Source organism: Macaca mulatta, chromosome 1 (genome assembly GCF_049350105.2).
Source record: "Macaca mulatta isolate MMU2019108-1 chromosome 1, T2T-MMU8v2.0, whole genome shotgun sequence".
Taxonomy (NCBI): domain Eukaryota; kingdom Metazoa; phylum Chordata; class Mammalia; order Primates; family Cercopithecidae; genus Macaca; species Macaca mulatta.
Window position 1 is genome coordinate 139762055 of NC_133406.1, and position 19319 is coordinate 139781373.

Genomic DNA, 19319 nt, shown 5'->3' on the forward strand with positions numbered 1-19319 from the left:
CTCGCAGTAGGCATGAACATAGTGGGAGAAGAGGACAAGAGAATAAGCAAGGTAAATGCTGGTGCAAAGATACAATACTACAGAAATGCAGTACAGAGGGCCTGAAAGCTCAGCAAAGAAAGTCAGTATTTATATTCTAGCACTAGGGGACCACTGGTCATTTCTGAACAGGGAAATAAGATGTTGAAATCTACTTTTCTTATCTGGCAATGCTTTAAAGCAGGGGTTGGCAAACTGCAACTCACTATCCAAATGCAACCGACCACCTATTTTTGTTAATAAAGTTTTATTTAACATAGCCACACCTTTCGTTTATATATTGAGTTGAATAGTTGGGACACAAAGCTAAAAATCTTTACTATCTGGCCCTTTACAGAAAAAGTCTGCCAATCCTACTTTAAAGTTGGAATTAAAGGTGGAAAGAGACAAGTTAGGAAGCTCATAAAAGACTCAAACACAATAGGGATGAGGAAGCAACTGAATGGAGAAGAAAGGAAAAATTCCGAGACAATGAACAGCACCACTGACATTACCTACAACCTTCACTATGAGAATATCCCTGCAAATGTTTGAAGATTAAGATAGAAAAGTACAAAACAAAGCTTATTACAGGCTATAACAAGTTTTACTTATTGTATAGTTTTATTATTAAAGCTATAGAGCATTCATTCATTTATCCATCCATCCTTTTATCTAATCAGCAAATACTTAATGAGTGCCTAATATATGCCATGCACAGGGCATATAACTATGAAAACCAGAGGCACCATCCCTGCCCTCACAAAGCATATAGTCTAGTGGATGGTGCAAATTCCAACTGAAAAAGAGTATTCTGATTTAGACCAAGGCGGGATGTAGAGAGGCTTATGGGAGAAGCAACATGACCTAACTCAGACTCGGGGGTCAGGTAAGGTCAATGTAGATGACTAGTAATCCAGTGATTAAGTGTTATAAAAATAAAGCATAGCAAATATTCAAGACAGATACCACAAGTAATTTCAATTTAATAAAATACTTCCACCCCACCTACACCATAATCACATGTCCCTCATTTCTTAAGCATTTGAAAACTCCTCTCAGTGTCAGGGAGTGAAACTCATTTTTCACAGTAAGTGGGTCAACAAAAATGTAACCTTGTGTGTGCATTGCACAGGGCAGTAGAAACTGCAAGACTAGCAAAAGAGGACAAATGAATAAAAATAAAATCTGACTGTTCCTCAGCATTCTGTCACAACCATAAGGAATCCTTAACATTTGTTCTTGTTTTCTGTGTTAAACGATTTAATGACAGAATAAGGAAATCATTTTTACATTTTTCTGGGGGCTGAACTGCTGCAAAAAGTGAGTGAGCAATTGCAGCTTTCAAAAGAGATGCTAATTGTAGCTTTTAAAATATTAGATTCCCTCTAAATACCCATCACCCCATCCCCTAAGAGTTTCTGGGTCTTTCTTAAAGGTTCTGGGAGGATATTGCCATGCAGACTTCATCTTCCTACCTAAGAATTTTAAAACATTTTTATTGAGTGATTTTTCTAGTTCTTCAAGGCTTTTAATCTCACATCTTCAGAAGTACTAGAACTAGAAGGATGATCTTATTTAGACAATAAACCCAGTATAACTAGACAAGCTGCACTGGACCATAAACAAAAATAACTCATAATCTCCTTATTCCACACAAAATGGGAATTTTCATCATAATTTAGCTTTTTGACCACAAGTCAGCAGAAGTAGGACTTGGAGCTTTCCCTCTCACAGGAGGTTTTCTAAGCAAAGTTAAAGAGGGGAGGGTCTGCTGCAAAGACCTGCTGCTGCTTACTTCCAGGGAGGGTGAGAGGGAGGAAAATGTTGTGCTGATAATTCTATTTATAAATGCTTTTCTTTACAATAAGATGATAAATTTAGGAGAGAGGAGAAGTGAAGTGGCAGCAACTGCCCACACAGACTATTTCTTAAATTCAATTATTTAAAAATCACTCTATTCTAGCCAGAAGAGGGACGAGGAGGAGGAGAAGTGAAAAGAAATAACAAAATATGGAACGAGACCCAAATCAAGTTATGTAAACATCATTAGGGGAGATTAACAATTGTCTAAAGAATGCCGCCATGGTTCTACCAGCAAAGAGGAAAACAAAAAAGTAGAACATTATTCTTGTCAAGCTACCAATGCTACTGGCATTCAGCTATAAGTGTGGATTATACAATACCTTTACGTATGTAATCTATTTACACAGTCATGTGTCACTTAATGACAAGGATACACTCTGAAAATGTATCCTTCGGCAATTTCATTGTTGTGTGCGCATGACAGAGTGCACCTATACAAACCTAAGCCGTAGAGCCTGCTACACACCTGAGCTAAATGGTATAGCCTACTGCTTCTAGGCTGCAAACCTGTATAGCATGTTACTGTACTGAATATTGCAGGCAACTATAACACAATGGTAAGTATGTGTGTCTAAACATACCTAAACATAGAAAATAAACAGTAAAAATATGGTATGAAAGATCTAAAAATTGCACACCTGTAAAGGGCACTTACCATGGATAGAGCTTGCAGGACTGGAAGTTGCTCTGGGTGAGACAGTGGGTGAGTGGTGACTGAATGTGAAGGCACAGGACATTACCGAACACTACTGTAGACTTTATAAATGCTGTACACTTAAATACTATACCAAATCTGTACTAAAAATTTTTCTTTATCAATAGTCAATTAACCTTAGCTTACTGTAACATTTTTATTTTATAAACTTTTTAATTGTTTTAACTTTTGACTCTTTTGTAATAATACTTAGTTTACTATTGTTTAATTTTTTATCAACTCCCAATCGCTTGAAATTAACACTTAGTTTAAAATAAACATTGTATGTATAACTATACAAAAATATTTTCTTCCTTTACATCCTTATCCTATTTTTTTATTTTAAATATTTTTAGTATTTACTTTCTAAATTTTTGTTTAAAATGAAGACATAAACACACACATCAGCCTGGGCCTACACCAGGTCAGCATCAATATCGCTGTCTTCCCCTCCACATCTTGTCCCACTGGAAGGTCTTAGGGGCAGTAACACACGGAGCTGTCATTTCTAACAACAATGCCTTCTTCTGGAATACATTCTGAAGGACTTGCCTGAGGCTTACAGTTAACTTGTTTTTTTAATAAGGAGAAGGCGTATACTCTAAAATAATGATATAAAGTATAGTACAGTAAATACATAAGCCAGTAACGGGTATTTATTATCAAGTATTATGCACTGTACATAATTGTACTGCTAGACTTTTATATGGCTGCAGCACAGTAGGTCTGTTTACACCAGCATCACCACAAACACATGAGTACTGCAGTTATAACCCTATGAGGGTTACGACATCACCAGGCAATAGGAATTTTTCAGCTCCATTATAATCTTACGGGACCACAATTGTATATGTGGTCTGTTATTGACCAAAACATCATTAGGCAGCACGTGACTGTATGATTATCTATATATCTCTAGCACTTTTTCTGAAAATGGAAAGATCTGCATTCTGATCCAAAAGAAGAGGCTGATCCACAGTCAGTATGTGAAAACGCTGACTGAGCTCAACGAATGCTGGAAAGTATATGATTTATACATATAGTTAGGAAAATGTAAATATATTATCTTTTTACATCTAATCCTTAGTTACATGGATTTAAGTTTTTATGATACCTATACACCCAATTCATATAGTGGGATCAGCATCAGATTAAGGGGTAGATGGCTGGCAATTTCCTGGGACCCTAATCTGTAAAGGAATCTAAACTAATGCCAAGGCCAAGCACGGGGGCTCATGCCTGTAAAATTGGACAGGGAAAATCAGATACGCTAGGCTCCTCTTAGGGAATGGGTTGAGAGTCGACAGAGTGGGAACAAATTTTAAAAGAAGTCTGAGGTAGGGATAAGAGCAGTAATGAATCTAATGCACCCAAACATGAACACATACACACACACATAAACACGCACACTGCATTCTCATGTTAGAGAACATCCTCATCCTCATGGTTTCTTTTTCCTTTTTTTTTGAGACAGTCTCACTCTGTCACCCAGGCCGAAGTGCTGTGGCGCGATATCGGCTCACTGCAGCCTCTGCCTCCTGGGTTCTAAGGGATCCTCCTTCCTCAGTTTTCTGAGTAGCTGGGATTATAGGCGAGCACCACCACGCCCCACTAATTTCGAGTTTTTAGTAGAGACGGGGTCTCACCATGTTGGCCAGGCTGGTCTCGAGCTCCCAACCTCAGGTGATCCACCAACCTTGGCCTCCAAAAGTGCTGGGATTATAGGCATGAGCCACTGCTCCTGGCCCATCCTCATGGTTTCTAAACTGCCAACTAAAGAAAGTGAATGTCATTAAGGATGAACCATGGGGCTCCTGTTTTGCTGAGTGGACCATACGCAGCACACTGCCACCAGCACCTTTCCTCCTCCCCTCTTCTCTACAGAAGCAACCACTCCCTAGATGATTGCTGAGGAAATGTTTCAAGAATAGAGAGTATGAAGGGATGCCAGGCCAGAGCCTTCCAAGACACCCAGGGCTTGCTCAAGCCCTGAGTACAATCAGTGTTGCAAACCATGCTTCGTATCTCCTTAATACACAGGATTGATTTCTGCTTCCTATTTGTCCTTGCTACTCTCAAGTCAAAACTCACATTCCTATAGATCTCAATACCCCTAGAGGCAATCAAAACAGGTGATTAAAGTAATTTATAATAGGAGTTAACCAACAGAGTTTACCTTACCAGGTATTGCTGATTGTTAAAGAGAGCTTGGTAACCTAAATAGAGATCTCACTGGTAAGATGTGTTTGGAGGTCTTCCCACCTTTCTCTAGAAGAGTGCTGGCTACTTTTAAACACCTTCCTGATACTCTGCTTGCTCCTCCACTTGCATCCCAGGTACCTACCTATAAGCCCTTCTTAGAAACATCTTCCACTTGCCAATTATTTTATTCTGGGTCAGTTCCTTGCAGGAGGTGAAATATTCAAGGGCCTAATGCTTAGTTCTAGGAAGATAGTGTTCATTCAGCACCTCCACATGTCAATACTCCAAAATTCATTCACTGATAAATGATGTGGAAAAAGCCATAATTTCCCAAACCAGCACACCCCCAGCAAATGCTATCCACTGTATGAATCAGCTCCTGGCTTTGCACCAGATATTCAGAGTGATTGGAAACACAACTGAAAAGTAACTGAAGTCAACAATGTCCATAATCAAAAGAATGAAAGCTATTTCCTTTTTAAGAGAAACTACTTATAAAGGAGTGCAGGGTAGGAAGAAAAAGAAGGAAGAAAACCCAGTTGAAACGTGGCGTTTACTTGAAGAGGAGCTAGCAGAATGTAGTGCATAGACAGTTTCACAGCACAGAGGGAAGGCATCGCTCAGAAGGCTTCCTTGGCGCTATTAAATTTCTTTGGTGGCAGCCTTGGCTGGGAAGGCAAGGCACAGAAGTTGCATTCAGGGTTCTGAGGACCAGGAGGTGGTGTCTGCGAACTTACAGGGATAGAACGGCTCAGGAATCTCGCTGAAGAAGAAGAAAGCCCGGTGTAGGAGGGTCGGAGGATGGTGGTGTGCTCCTCTGTCTTGGCGCTGTGGGGGCCTGGGGGGCTGTTCAGGTTGCCCCCGTTGCTGCTGCTGCTTCTGTTGTACTGATTGTTGTTGAGCTCAGGGTAATTTCTGGTAGTCGGCTGGGAGCTGCCATTCAAGAGGTTGGTAAACGGGCTGGCTGTGAAGCCTGCCTTAGAGGATGAGGAGGTCTTTTTGTTTTCTGGATCGTCTGTTGCAGCATTCAAGTTCCCTAGAGAACTGGCTAGCCGGGAGTTTATGGAAAAGCTGAATGGAAAACACAAGTGAGGAGGGAAAAAACAGACAACAGTGTACACTCACACGGAGCTCATGTTTCTAAAACATACTCATGACATTAGGGGAACATGATGAAGACAATACTGATCAATGTGAATGATGTCAAGATGGCTTCTTCACCACCCTTGGTGTTATGATAATATGTAGCCTTGACTTATACATATCAAGTTTCTTTGTCAAAAGCAGTTAACTAGGACCCAAGAAACTGGCTAAAACACTTTGACTATAGATCTCGAAATAGAACATCAGGGAGTTTTATTTACCCTGGGGTGGGAAGCAAAGGAAAAGGGCCATGTAAGGGGAGCATTAAAAGCAGACTTAAGTACATATTCAATCATATGACTACATCAAACATCCCTACCCATTTTGGTTAGTTCTCCCCTGCCTATACATGTCAACTGAGAAATGACAATACCATTTGTATATGCAACTGAACTCCATTTTCTGGATCACACTAAGCCAGCTGCAGACTCACTAGAAGAAGAGCACGCTCTGCACCACTGCCTCCACAGCCTTGTCTCCTGCCTTCCAAGACAGGAACGGAAGCCCCAGAAGATCACAGGGTCTTCTGTGGTTTCTCTTCTCCCTTATCCCCTGCTCTGACAAAACTGCAGCCAAACTCATTGCCTGCTGCAAGCTTCCTTTACCTCAAACCAGCACCTTGGAAGAGGGAGAGAAAAATTACCTTCTTACAGTGGCACCTGAAGACAAAGAAGTTCTGTTGATCCTCTTGGCTGTCGCTGAAGAGGACAGTGCCATTTTTGATGTCTTCAAGGTAGGTGCCGATCCTTGCAGGGATGAACTTAATCTTTGTGGAGAAAAATGGCAAAGTGTCACCATAAAGTAGTCTTATCTGAAACATTCAGCAACTAGCTAGGACAAGATAAATTAATCAGTCTTAAAGATATCATGACAGGTCATAATAGTGATGACAGCAGCGGCAGCCAACACTGACACAGCACTAACTCTGCCAGGTACTGTTCTGAGAACCTTAAAGATGTCAGCTCAGCTTGTCCTCACAACAACCCTATGAAGGAGCTAATATTGCTGCCCTTACTTTACAAGCGAGGAAATAGAAACGCAGAGGAGAAGTTCCTCATCCAGTCACTCAGTTAGTGAACAGCAGACCTGGGATTCAAACCCAGGAGTCAAAGTCCTGCTCTTAGCCATGATCCTGTCTTCTTGGGTCACTGCCCTTTTTCGCCACTGGTATTCATTCCTCAGCACAACCTTAGATTCCATTTCTTATATTTCAAATCCATCCTTTCCTTTCCACCCTGCAACTACCCTAGGCGAGGCCATCTTTATTTCTTACCCTTGACTATGAGTGGCATCTTTTAATCTTTTTCCTAAACAATTCGAATTGTGAATAGCCTTCAGTGAATCATGTCACTTCACTGTTTAAATCATTTCATCTTTCCTCTGTGCCCATAAGCCTATAGAAACTCTTTGGCTTGGCTTATGCAACCCCTCCAAAACCTGGACAGGTCCTTCTTTCCACGCTCTCGCATTGGACATCTCTATTCCAGCTATACAAAAATGCCTTGAGTTCCCTGAATCGGTAGCGTCCACACATTTGTCCAGTGTGCACAGGCTATTTTCCCTGCCAGGGCATTTACTCATCTCCTTCCCATCCTCTACCTCTTATCTTCCATGTCCATTTGACCCACTCCTATCACACTTAGCCTTTAATGGTCCAATCAGCTGTTACCTCATCAAGCAAGCCTTCTCTGAGTTCCCAAGCAATATACGTTTCAACATATATTCTCATAGTAAATCATAGCTCTTACACCATATTGCATCATCTGATATTTGCCTATCTCCGTTACTTGATATAAGCTCCTTGAGGGCAAAGACTTCTCTCTCATTTCAATTCCCAGTGGCTAGCACAATGCTGGATTCTGAGCAAGTGCTCAATATTTGCCAAGTGGACAAAAAGGAAAAACACCCAAATCTGGATAGCCAGGGCCCAGTCATAATCTGAATACCAAATCTATTTGATCCTAGATAAATCATTTAATGTAGCTGAACTCTGTTTTCCTCTCTACTAGAGAAAAGCTTATTCACTTGTAGACTCTTTCCTTCATTATCCACCCTCCAAACAGCAGCTTAAGCTCATGTTTTGCCTTCAAAATAGAATTCTACCAAGAAGCGATTTTTCTACGGGAAAAATTCGACCAAGAAGCGATTCAAGCTTCTCCAGAAGCTCCGGAAGCTTGAGCCCTCTTAGAACTGCCCTCACTAAACAGTCCTAAACCTAAGAATGAATAAGAACCAGCAGGTGAAGAGCTTCTTTCCCCTATTTCATCAACACTCTTGACCAAACATCTCTACTGCTCTCACCAAGTGCCACACCGGATAGTGGTACCACTCCAGGAGGTTTCAGGGGACATTTTTCCACAGAACAAAACTAGTGTTCTCTCTTCAAAAGGAAGGTAGAGAAGAAAATAAGACTAGAAAATAAAGGAGGAGAACAAATGCATGCTGATTGGGAAAAAACAGAGGGAAAGAGGACAAATAAAAATGGAAACAATGTAAGCTAGATCTATCACTAGATGGAAAGGAAAGATGCAGAGCACCTGTAGTTTCTGAGAGACCCCCACAATGGGCTAAGAGCACAAAATACATTGATGTCTCTACCACCACCACACAGCCCTGTGGGCATACCAGCAAAAAAAAAAAAAAAAATCCTTTTCATGGTGAGCATTAAAAATAAGGCATAAACAATATGGAAAAGAAAGGAAGCAATTTAAAAATCAAAAAGCTGTGTACAGTTGATTTTCATGTTTGAGACTTGGGAAACATGGCTAAAAGGAAGCATATATTTATAAGCTACTAGACATTGAACCTCACTGGCAGTACCTGAAAGGCTGGGACACTGCTCTTGGGTGTCCTTTTGCATCATCCGACCTGCGGAAATCGAAGACAGATGCTCACATATCACCAGGCCACATGTTTTCACAAAGACCACAAGGCACATCAAATGGTATCAAACCAGTAAAAATATTAAATTAGCAAAAGGGAGAAACCTTGCAAATGGATCCTAGATTACCCAGAACCAGGCTTGCTATCCCCTTTTCTCATAATACTGCAGAAAATGATAACCTCATTTTTGAGCAATATGAACCTTTATTCCTTAGATCAGGAACTCAGTAAAGACCCAATCTGACTACAGTGCCACAGTTTCTCCCAGATGACACATGAAAGCTAAATTCCCTGTGAATCTGTTTGGTGTTTGTCATACCGGCAACACATCCTTCTGCTATGTGTGTCTCTTATTTATAAGTCAAAGCAATGTTGTTGCTTCCCATTATATTAATCTGTGGACTGAGGCCTTGCCACCCAGTATATTGAAATTTTTAAAAAATGATGATATTTACAAATGTTGCACCTTTTAATTCCAAAACCTTTTTTTAAACCCAATCTGAACTACCAGCAGGTTTCAAATGTTGTGATCGGAACGCAAGTCCCATCATTGATGGGTCAATCAATCCCATTGATTCCGGTGAGTAGTTTGAGACTTCAAAGTCAAGATGGCTTATAACTTTACAGGCACAGGTAAGAATTGCTTATTCAATTTTCAAAAATAGAAGGTAAAGCTGAAGACTTAGCTTGGATTGCCAGAGACTGGCATACAATACTTTTCCATACACTATGAGTCAACACAAAAGCCTCGGCACACCTGTGAGGATCCAACACAGGACAAGAAACTCATTCACAGCAGAAGGGGAGAAATCCAAACGGAATTTGAAACAGTCCCAGAGATAACTGCTTTGCAGCTTAAGGTAGAATTCCAGAGACTGAGATGCAGCAGTTGCTTTTGGTAAACTTCTAAACTTTAGCCACTCCCAACAGTGATAAAATAATTAATAAACAACACGAAATAGTAAACTTAGAATTTGTAGAACAAAATTCAAAAGAGAAGATTACAGATTAAAGAGAAGATTAAATGTTCTATTCACAAAGGGGAGCACACTATGAACTGAAGTGTTTAAAACAGATCTACCTAAATGCACAGGATGGTGAGGTACGTGGCTGTCTCTGACTTTTTAAGGCACGTAGTTTGTCTCCCTGGGTTATACCATTTTTCATTTCCACATCTTCATCATCTTCTAAGTTATTCTGGAAAAAAATACCCATTCCATAGAAAGGTCAAAATTTGGCTTTATATAGGTTTCTTAATAGATTACATATATAGATACATTTTATACAGATTATCTTAATATAGATTAAGTCACTAGAGGTACTATGAATCAGCATTGTCGAAGTTTACACAAAAGAACACTCAACTATTTGCCAGTTCAACAGGCAACAAGTCAAATTCCAAATCAAAGAAGCACGAGAATAGATGTGGGAGAATATAAAAGGAGCTGTTTGTTACAACGGACCCCAACAGAGGAGACTCTCTCCTGCAGACACAATCATGCATTGGAATATAGCCTAGATACAGAAGGGCCCACAGATGCAGTACAAACATATTTTTAGATACTACCAGGAGCCATCACTGCAAATTCCACAACTTGTTTACAAAAATACAAGATAAAAAATACTTTAGGATATCTATACAGTAAGTTATTAACACAGTAATTATTTTAACACTATTAAAAGCACACAAGTTCTTTTCAGAAGGATTTAAAGGACCTTGTTCACTAGATATTTCCTTCTGAAGTAAGTCTTTATTGTTTGAAAAATAGAAGTACCAGGCTAGTCTCTTCAAATGCTAGTCTCTTCAACAGCGCTGATGCAGGGGGAGACACTGATACCCTTAATTTATTGATGAAGAAAGGACACACTCATGGAAGTTAGGAATACTGCCCAAGCTCCCATAAACTCTTAATGACCTTCGTATGATTTCAAAATTAGATTTCTCGTCCCAAGATGCAATGTTCTTTCTAAAATATATGCCACAGCACACTGTCATTGCACCAGTGAAGACTGTATTTTGCCTTTTTTCCTCAACTGAAAAATCAAAGTGCTTGGATTTGCTAAAATCCCTCCCAGCCATAAGAGTCCCCTCCCTTATTTAAAACTAGAACTCTTGTTTGATGAAAAATATACTTCCATCAGTCACATTTGAGTCATTTCTGATCCCAATACCTCCTCACTCCCTGCCACCTATGTTGGGTTCCACAGGTAACCCTGGGACTCAGTAGGCATGTCCTGAGTAAAAAGACCAAATCTCACTATCACATCTCTGAGTTTATAAAAGAAATAAAGAAACGCAAAGCACAAGGCCAGTGGGAAAGAAAGAATAAGGACAAAAGCTTCCTAGAGGCAATCCCTTAAAGAATGGGTACAAGTGACACAGCCCAAGACCCCAGGAAAAGTCGTCCTGCCCAAGAAGAATACCAGCTCAATAGTCACAGGATCATAGAGTCTTCATGACAGAGGGTTCTCTTAGAGTCTCAAGTTGCACTTCTAAAAAATCTCCAGGAATCAGTTTTACCCTTCAATTCTATTCATACAACCCCAACGGGGGAGGAACTTACTACCATCAAAGGAAGTCTGCAAGAACAGGAATCAGGAAGGTCTGACAGCTAGGCTTGCTAGTGGGATAGTGCACCTGAGAAGGTGGGCTTAGCTTCACCAGGCTGCAGTAAGCACTCAACGTGCTGGGATGTTACCAGTTACTTAGCACAGAGCCAGAGTGTCCCAAATATGAGGTGAGGCCAAAAAGCATATAGGCCCTCATGAGAATGGCCAAGAAAGCTTCTAGGAGCTGACAGAATCCTTACCACAATCAGTTTCATTGTCAACCGGGTGCTTTTGCAGGATTTTGAAAACCAGGAATGCTGGTTGTTCCTCCAACTAGGAGGCTCTTTATGTTTCCCACTAGAAACACCTTCAGAATTCTAAATATAAAATGATTCTCAACCTGTAATTCTAAAATTCAACCTTTCAGGTAAGTATAAAAGTAAAACAGATATAAAAATTTACTACCCATACAATCTTTCTGAGAAAACTATTACAGGATATGCTCTTCAGGAAAAAGGAAAGATAACATGAGATCCAATAAAATTAGAGATCTAACTGAAGAATATGAAGAAGAGTTACAGAATCAGACTATATAGTTCTGATCCTAGGATTTCTCACACACACACACACACACACACACACACACACACACACACGAGGGCTAAGAACAACCAGTCCAAGTTAGAAGGGAGAAATGTCTTCAGGAAAAGAATGGAATTAGAATGGAATTTTGCTGTGTTGAGATTTCAAAAAAATTTAACATGGTTTGGCACAACTTTTTAAAGCATTATCTTTTCCTAAATGCATAGAAAACTACGCAAATAAAAAAAGGCAATTAGGTCTAGGACAAACAAAGAGAGTATCAAAAAAGAAAACAGTCATAGTGTACCACTAAGCTCAACCATGAACAATATTTACACAGTAATAATGTGCACATTATTTGATCTAACAAGTATAGTTATATTGGGAGTAGTGGTGACAGTGAGACAGAAGAGCTGCATCGTGTCTACAACAACCAGGAGGCAATAGAAAAATGTCCAAAATTGATCAATTAAAAAACGGCAACATAAGCAAGGTATTTATAAGAGAAAAATGGCACTAAAAATATTAGTATAATTTTCCTAGAGGTTTCCCCCTTTGGAAGTGGGTCCACAGATACAGAAAGGTGAGAGAGGAGACTGATATTTTTTGTTGCTAGAATTCAACACTAGTTGATATTTTTTAAGCTGTAATCATATATTGCTTGAAAAGAATAAAAGCATTTTAAAAGATATACAGTTAAACAGAAAATTAAATAATAGTACACTTTAAATTATAATTACTTTACATGTATTTTTCTCTCATTCTATTGTGAATCTTAAAGGTCAAATATTTCTGTAAATTATAATACATTTCAAAATCAGAAAACAACAAAAATACTACAATATACAGCCATGCACTTAACTACCCAGATTCAACATACTTTTACTTCCTCCCCTCAAGTTTACTTAAACACCCTCACAGGAGCCGTCGCATTGTCTGCAACGAGCCTCGTGGGCCACCGTTCTCCCCCAGCTCCTCTCAGGCGAGCGGCTGCGGTGGTGACGACAAGGGCAGGGGTGTTTTTTCTTAAAAATAAAAAATAAAAAAGTATTTGGCTAGGCATGGTGGCTCATGCCTGTAATGCCAGCACTTTGGGAGGCCAAGGCAGGTGGATCACATGAGGCAAGGAGTTCAAGACCAGCCTGGCCCACATAGTGAAATCCCATCTCTGCTAAAAATATAAAAATTAGCTGGGTGTGGTGGCACGTGCCTGTAATCCCAGCTACTTGGGAGACTGAGGCATGAGAATCACTTGAACCCGGGAGGCGGAGGTTGCAGTGAGCTGAGATCACACCACTGCACTCCAGCCTGGGCGACAGAGGCTCTGTCTCAAAAAAATAAATAAATAAATAATATAGATATATATAGAGAGAGATGCAGATATATTTATGATACATTTTTATGTATCATGTATAATAAAGTATAGGTAAACATGAAAAAATATTAAAACCACCTATATATTTACAATCAAAAGCAAAACACATTAACATTCTGGCACATAGTCTTCCAGAATTTTCCCTGCGCTATATAAAACCCCCAACCTACTTCTTCCTTACAAAAAGAGGTTGTATTATATACATATGCTGCTTTGTAACTTTTTTAACTTAAAAAACATATTGTGAAAGTTTTTCAGGGCACATTTTTTTAAATCTCTGTCGTTTTATGGCTCCATAAAATTCCATTGTCTAGATATGCCTAATGTTATTATTTAACCGATACCCTAGGTTAGACTATTCTCTGTCTTTCATCACTATAAACAGCCTCAACAAACATACTCTCATATATACCTGGTTTATGAACACTCTCTTATTATTGCCTTAAGACAAATTCATAGAAGTGGAATTCCTTTTAAAGTCATCTTCTACATGATCAAATTGCCCTCCAAAAAGGCTGTACCATTGTAAATTCCAACTAGCAATGTTTCAGAGCTTTTTATTCCCTAAACGTTTGTCAATACTGCATCCATTTTTAATACATTTGATAGGCATAAATAGCATGTCATCATTTAAATTTGTGTGTCTTCCATTTCTAGGGAACCTTTTTTATGTTTACCAGCCAGGAGGGTTCCCATATTGTTTTATTTGTGTACACAGTATTTTGGCGATTTGTAAGAGTTCTTTATATCCACAAAACCCCCTCATTTGTATATGTTGCATATATTTCCTCCCATTGATCATTGTGAGAATGAATTGGAGGTCAAGACTCAGGGGAGGGACACATTTAAGTGGCCTGATGAGAGATAATGGATTGGATTAGGGTATGGGAAACTGCATGGGAGCCCAGACTCGGGGAGAGGGAAGAAGGGGGAAAGATCCAGACAGGCAATACAGGTCTGAAAAAATTTACTAAAATGTAAACCGTATTATTTTTTGTCTAAACTAATCTTCTTTTATTTTGTCTCTGTGGCCATTGTACAAAAGTCTGGGGCATTTTTAGGACTATGAGAGATAGAACATATAAACTATAAAATTCTCAGTGATTAATACATAGCCTTCAAATTCAACAAAAATAGTTAACATTATTCAAAACGTATTTACATTAAATTACAGAATTAAGAAACTAAAAAGCTATATGGAAAAGGACTTTGGCCTCCTGGAATACTGAATAAGATACACAGACATAAATATAACAAGCCTTATATTTATTAGGGGATTGATCCTATAAGATATACCAGGTCATAAGAGCCTGTAGGAGGAAAAGGTTTATTAGCAAATGCAGTACAATATATTGTGTGGCTCAAATCAATCTCATGAGTTGGTAGCCAGGGGAGAGTTTGAAAACTTTTCTCATCAGGTGCTGTTAGGCCTCCTTCCTTATACCAGATTCATTCTTCATGACAACTAAAGAACACATTCACAAATGACAAATGAGGAGAACCCACCCTGGGCCTCCATTCTGCCCTTAGGCTCTAGCCCCTCTCCCTACAAAATGCCAGGGCAGACTCTCTTTTGTCTTAAGCTGGTCCAGGAGAAGCAGATTCCCTGGAATCCACTGAAAAGAAACAAAACCACATGGCTGATGTGCTGGCAACAATGAAGAATCCTACCTAGTCCAGGGAAGACCCTCCTATCTTTGTCCCTCAAAGGAAAGGGGTCTGCTCTCAGACGCCCCATTGCCCTTTGGAGGATCTAAGCAGCAACACTCTTTCTTTTGGATACTGGACTGCCCTACATAAAGGCAAAAAAATGACAGTAAACTAAAATACTGTACCAAGAGAAGTACAATTAAAAAAACAAACAAACAAACAAACAAACAAACAAAAAAACAAGAGTGATGACCTAGTGAAAGAACAAATAACAACATAAAGAATAAATATTTTATTCCACCAGTTGTTTTCTCCACACACAATCATGTCCACAGATTTCAGCTGGATAAAGTAATTGCTGACCAAAATGTAAACAAAATCATGGCACAGTAAGCTATAGGAAAGGCTGTGGAAAGTCCCATTAGGAAGAGATCTATGAGATAGAATATAGCACACTAGGGAATAAAGATGGAAGAGTCATAATAGAAAAATGACATAAATAGACAGTTTAAATAGAAATGAGTAAAAATAGAAGTCCAAGAACTGGAAGATAAAGATGAGAACGGAATTTTTAGCAGATTTTAATAAATTGGCTAGGAAAGGTGGCTGAGTCGTCTCTAAAGTTCTTTTCAGCTCTCAGATGTTGAACCTACAGATTTAAGTGTTGGGGAAAGGCAAAGATGTCCTCTTTATAATAAGCTGCTTCTGATCAATAAAAAGTTTGAATTTATCAGAGCTACCCACATCTCTCTTCTGGCTGCCCCACTCACTGCCACTGGCTGGGACCTTTAAAACCTGGACCTCCCCATCACTAGCTCCCTGGCCTTCCACCCTCAGTCCTATATGACACCATGGCCAGAGTGATCTCCTGACACCATGATTCTGTGTGCTGTCACTCCCCTGCTTAATAACCTCTGGTGGATCCCAATGGCATTCAGATTAGAACTGGTCTTCACTGTCATAACGGGGGAAAGAAAGGTGCTTAAAAGCGGGACATTAGAGATTTAATTTTAATTCATAGATTTTTCTAAGATGCACCCTGCTTATGAGTACTTGATGGATTTTATAAATCACAATATCTCAAAGACGTAATTAAAACAACTACATTCTTGTCTACTTGATTGTTAATTTGTATGAACTTGGCTGAATATTAGTAGCACCTGTATCTAATTAATATCACTAAGTCAAGAGCATCTACCGATTGGCATGCTAATAACGGACTATAGCCCTAAAGTAGAAAGACAAAATGTAAAAACCGTTGTTATTCCAGGAGAAGTTTATTAGCAGGAATGGTTACAGTTTTGCTCAAAATTACTGTATATAATTTACTAAAGCCACAATGAAGACCTCATAGAGAGTTAGCAGAGTATAGTGAGAGGCCTCCTGGGAGGGTGGCTGAGTGCACAGACTTTGGAGCCAGAGCACAGAAGTTCAAATGACCACCTCACCATGTACTCAGGATCTTGGGCAGATAGATGGTTTGACCTCTAACTCAGGTATGTCTCCTGTAAATGGGCCTAGTAACACTGCCTATTTCATACGGCTACTGTAAAGATTAAAAGAGTTCATTAACGTCAAGTGCCTAAAACAGTTCCTGGCACATAGTGCCTTCATGCTAAGATTCTGATTTAATATTTGCACTTTAAATAAAGTACTTTAAATCCCATCTTTAAAAATAACTCCAAGCCATAATGGACCTATAGGCCCTAAATGTTAAAGTGAGCACTTATTGCTAGTACTGTTTTGTATTTGAGCACGTAATGCACTTGTGTAGCTTAGATTATTACCAATTTCATGTCTCTGTCCTTTTTTTTTCTCTGAAACTATAAGCCTTCTTCATCCATTCACATAATACTTATTAAGGCCTTTGGTCAAAAATAGAATCATGATGAAGACAAATAAAAGTCTCTACCTTCCTAGAGAGTATGAAAAGGAGGGATGAGGACTGAGGAGGAAAAGTATAGTGCAAGGCAGGAGCAGGGAGCCTAACCTACACCCACAGGATGGGCTGTATATATTTCATAGTGCCCAGTCCAGCACTGAAGTCCAGGCTCTATAAAGGTGAAGCCCCTATTTTATTTCTCATAACTCTAAGTTGACAAAGAATATTCATTAAAACCACAACCTAGTCCATCACTATGATCCGCATCATTCTGGTTGTTTTCCTTTCACCTATATCCTAAGCACTAAAAAACTGGGCTTTTTTGTTTTGTTTTGTTTTGTTTTGTTTTGTTTTTTTGAGATGGTCTCGCTCTGTTGCCCAGGCTGGAGTGCAGTGGCACGATCTCAGCTCACTGCAACCTCCGCCTCTCGGGTTCAAGTGATTCTCGTGCCTCAGCCTCCCAAGAAGCTGAGACTACAGGCATGTGCCATCACACCTGGCTAATTTTTTTTTTCTATTTTTAGTAGTGATGGGGTTTCATTATGCTGGCCAGGCTGGTCTCAAACTCCTGGCCTCAAGTGATCCATCCGCCTCAGCCTCCTAAAGTGCCAGGATTACAGGCATAAGCCACGATGCCCGGACTAAAAAACTATATACGAATTCTCCGAATCTGGTAATACAGAGCTTCTTGGTAACTAATCACAAGAAAATTACTGTAGGCCTAGAAAGAAAAAAATAATTTTGAATCTCTGCTTTAATCTTTTTTTTCAAGGCAATCTCAAGAGGAATACTGCCTTTTTGCACTTTCTATATATGCAAACTATGTAAATCCAGAAATTCCATGGACTTTCACCCTCCATGCAACCTGAAACACATTAAATTCTTAGAGCATTCTCAATCTATTTTTCCATGTGCAATTTATAAGAACAATAAAGACATCAATAACTCTGTTAAGTCCAATTTTGAGCAAGCTAATTTTCCATATTCATATGATATTCCAGAGCTGGCACCAGATAAGCATGGCAAGAAAAGTGCTTGTAAGAGTTACTTGCACAAACCCATTAACTAGCTAATAAAGTAGTCCAAGAGCCTTATACATGATGCTGTGTAAAATATTCACCATACCATCATTCTGCGGCATCTCTGAATTCCTTCATTTCTGCCCTTGAATTTCAGAAACAATAGCATTTCAATGGCTAAAACTAAAATAATGATGGGGGGTGCTATGGTCTGAATATTTGTAGCCCCCAAAATTCATATGTTGAAATCCCAACCCCCAAGGTGATGGCATTAAGAGTTTGTTTGCTCTTTTTGCCATGTGAAGATGCAGAAGGTGCTGTCTATGAACCAGTAGGCAGGTCCTCACCAGACACCAAATCTGTGATGCCTTGATCTTGAATTTCCCAACCTGCAGAACTGTGAGAAATAAATTTCTGTTGTTTATAAGCCGCCTAGCCTGTAGTGTTTTGTTACAGCAGCCCAAATGGACTAAGACCAGGGAGTAGACTTACATATACTTATATTTAAAACTGACTTATTTTAAATTCCAATCATACTGCATTCCTTACCCTCACAGTGATACATAAATGTTAAGTATTCTTAAGATCGACAGATTGGGGATTAAAAGAGTATGAGAATAAAATGTTCTAACTACCAGATGTTAATTTAATCAAGATTATGATATAGAAAGTACTATGTTCCTGCAAGGTAAATATGTTTCTCAGATAACAGGATTGACTTTATGTTTGTCTTTTCAGAGTTCATAACTCAAAGCCCTGTTTACTTGAACTCAACAAGTAAACAGGGAAGGAAATGCTGACTAGAGCAAGAAAAAGGTATTCTTGCTTAGCTATATTATCACGTTAAAATCTTAGTTCAGAGCCTTTCTTTTTATTTGCTTTTAATAGGTAAGACTGGAACACAGAGACAAGAAAGTCAACAAAGGCTCTAACATCAACATGACCTTAGATAAGGTGTATATTTCATCAGGACAGATGACTTAAATGGGTAAACTTAGTCACCTCATCAGCAGCCATCCTGGAGAACAGAGTACTAGGTTTAAAAATCAGTTCTTCCAACAGTCTCCATCCTTTGTCCTTGAAAGAAAACTCACGCGCCCAATCTCCAAGCACTCTGGCTATCTTTCTCGCTAAAAAGAAATCTGTTTGGGATGCCAATCATTAACCTAAGAGAGCTATAATGTGTTCCTTCCATTCTGGGTTCCTTGTGGGCTAAGCTTGAGCCACAGTATTTGGTTTAAGGCCCTTGTCTGGGTCTAATGGGTCACTGTCTAATAGAATGTAAATCTACATTGTTGCTTCTATATTTTTTCTTTTTCTTTTGTATTTTTTAGACACAGGTTCTTGTTCTGTCGCCCAGGATGGAGTACAGTGGTGCCATCATAGCTCACTACAGCTTCGACTCCTGGGCTCAAACATCCTCCCACCTCAGTCTCCCAAGTAACTGGGACCACA

At 39.3% G+C, this 19319-nt stretch overlaps 1 protein-coding gene across 7 annotated transcripts in view; it reads right to left on the bottom strand.

Moving 5' to 3' along the window:
• Positions 1-19319, bottom strand: part of CDC14A (cell division cycle 14A) — a 164677-nt gene that overhangs the window by 15538 nt on the left and 129820 nt on the right. For 4 of the 7 annotated variants that reach the window (XM_077952382.1, XM_015145923.3, XM_077952409.1 and 1 more), the window contains 4 exons: positions 9888-10003; positions 8744-8791; positions 6567-6689; positions 5285-5851 (listed from right to left, as the gene is read on the bottom strand). In XM_077952382.1, coding sequence (XP_077808508.1) covers positions 5401-5851; positions 6567-6689; positions 8744-8791; positions 9888-10003 — 738 coding nt within the window. In that variant the 3' untranslated portion in view covers positions 5285-5400. Of the gene's footprint in view, positions 1-5284; positions 5852-6566; positions 6690-8743; positions 8792-9887; positions 10004-19319 lie in introns of those variants that run through there. The other 3 variants (XM_077952391.1, XM_015145931.3, XM_077952398.1) reach the window with 1 other exon arrangement.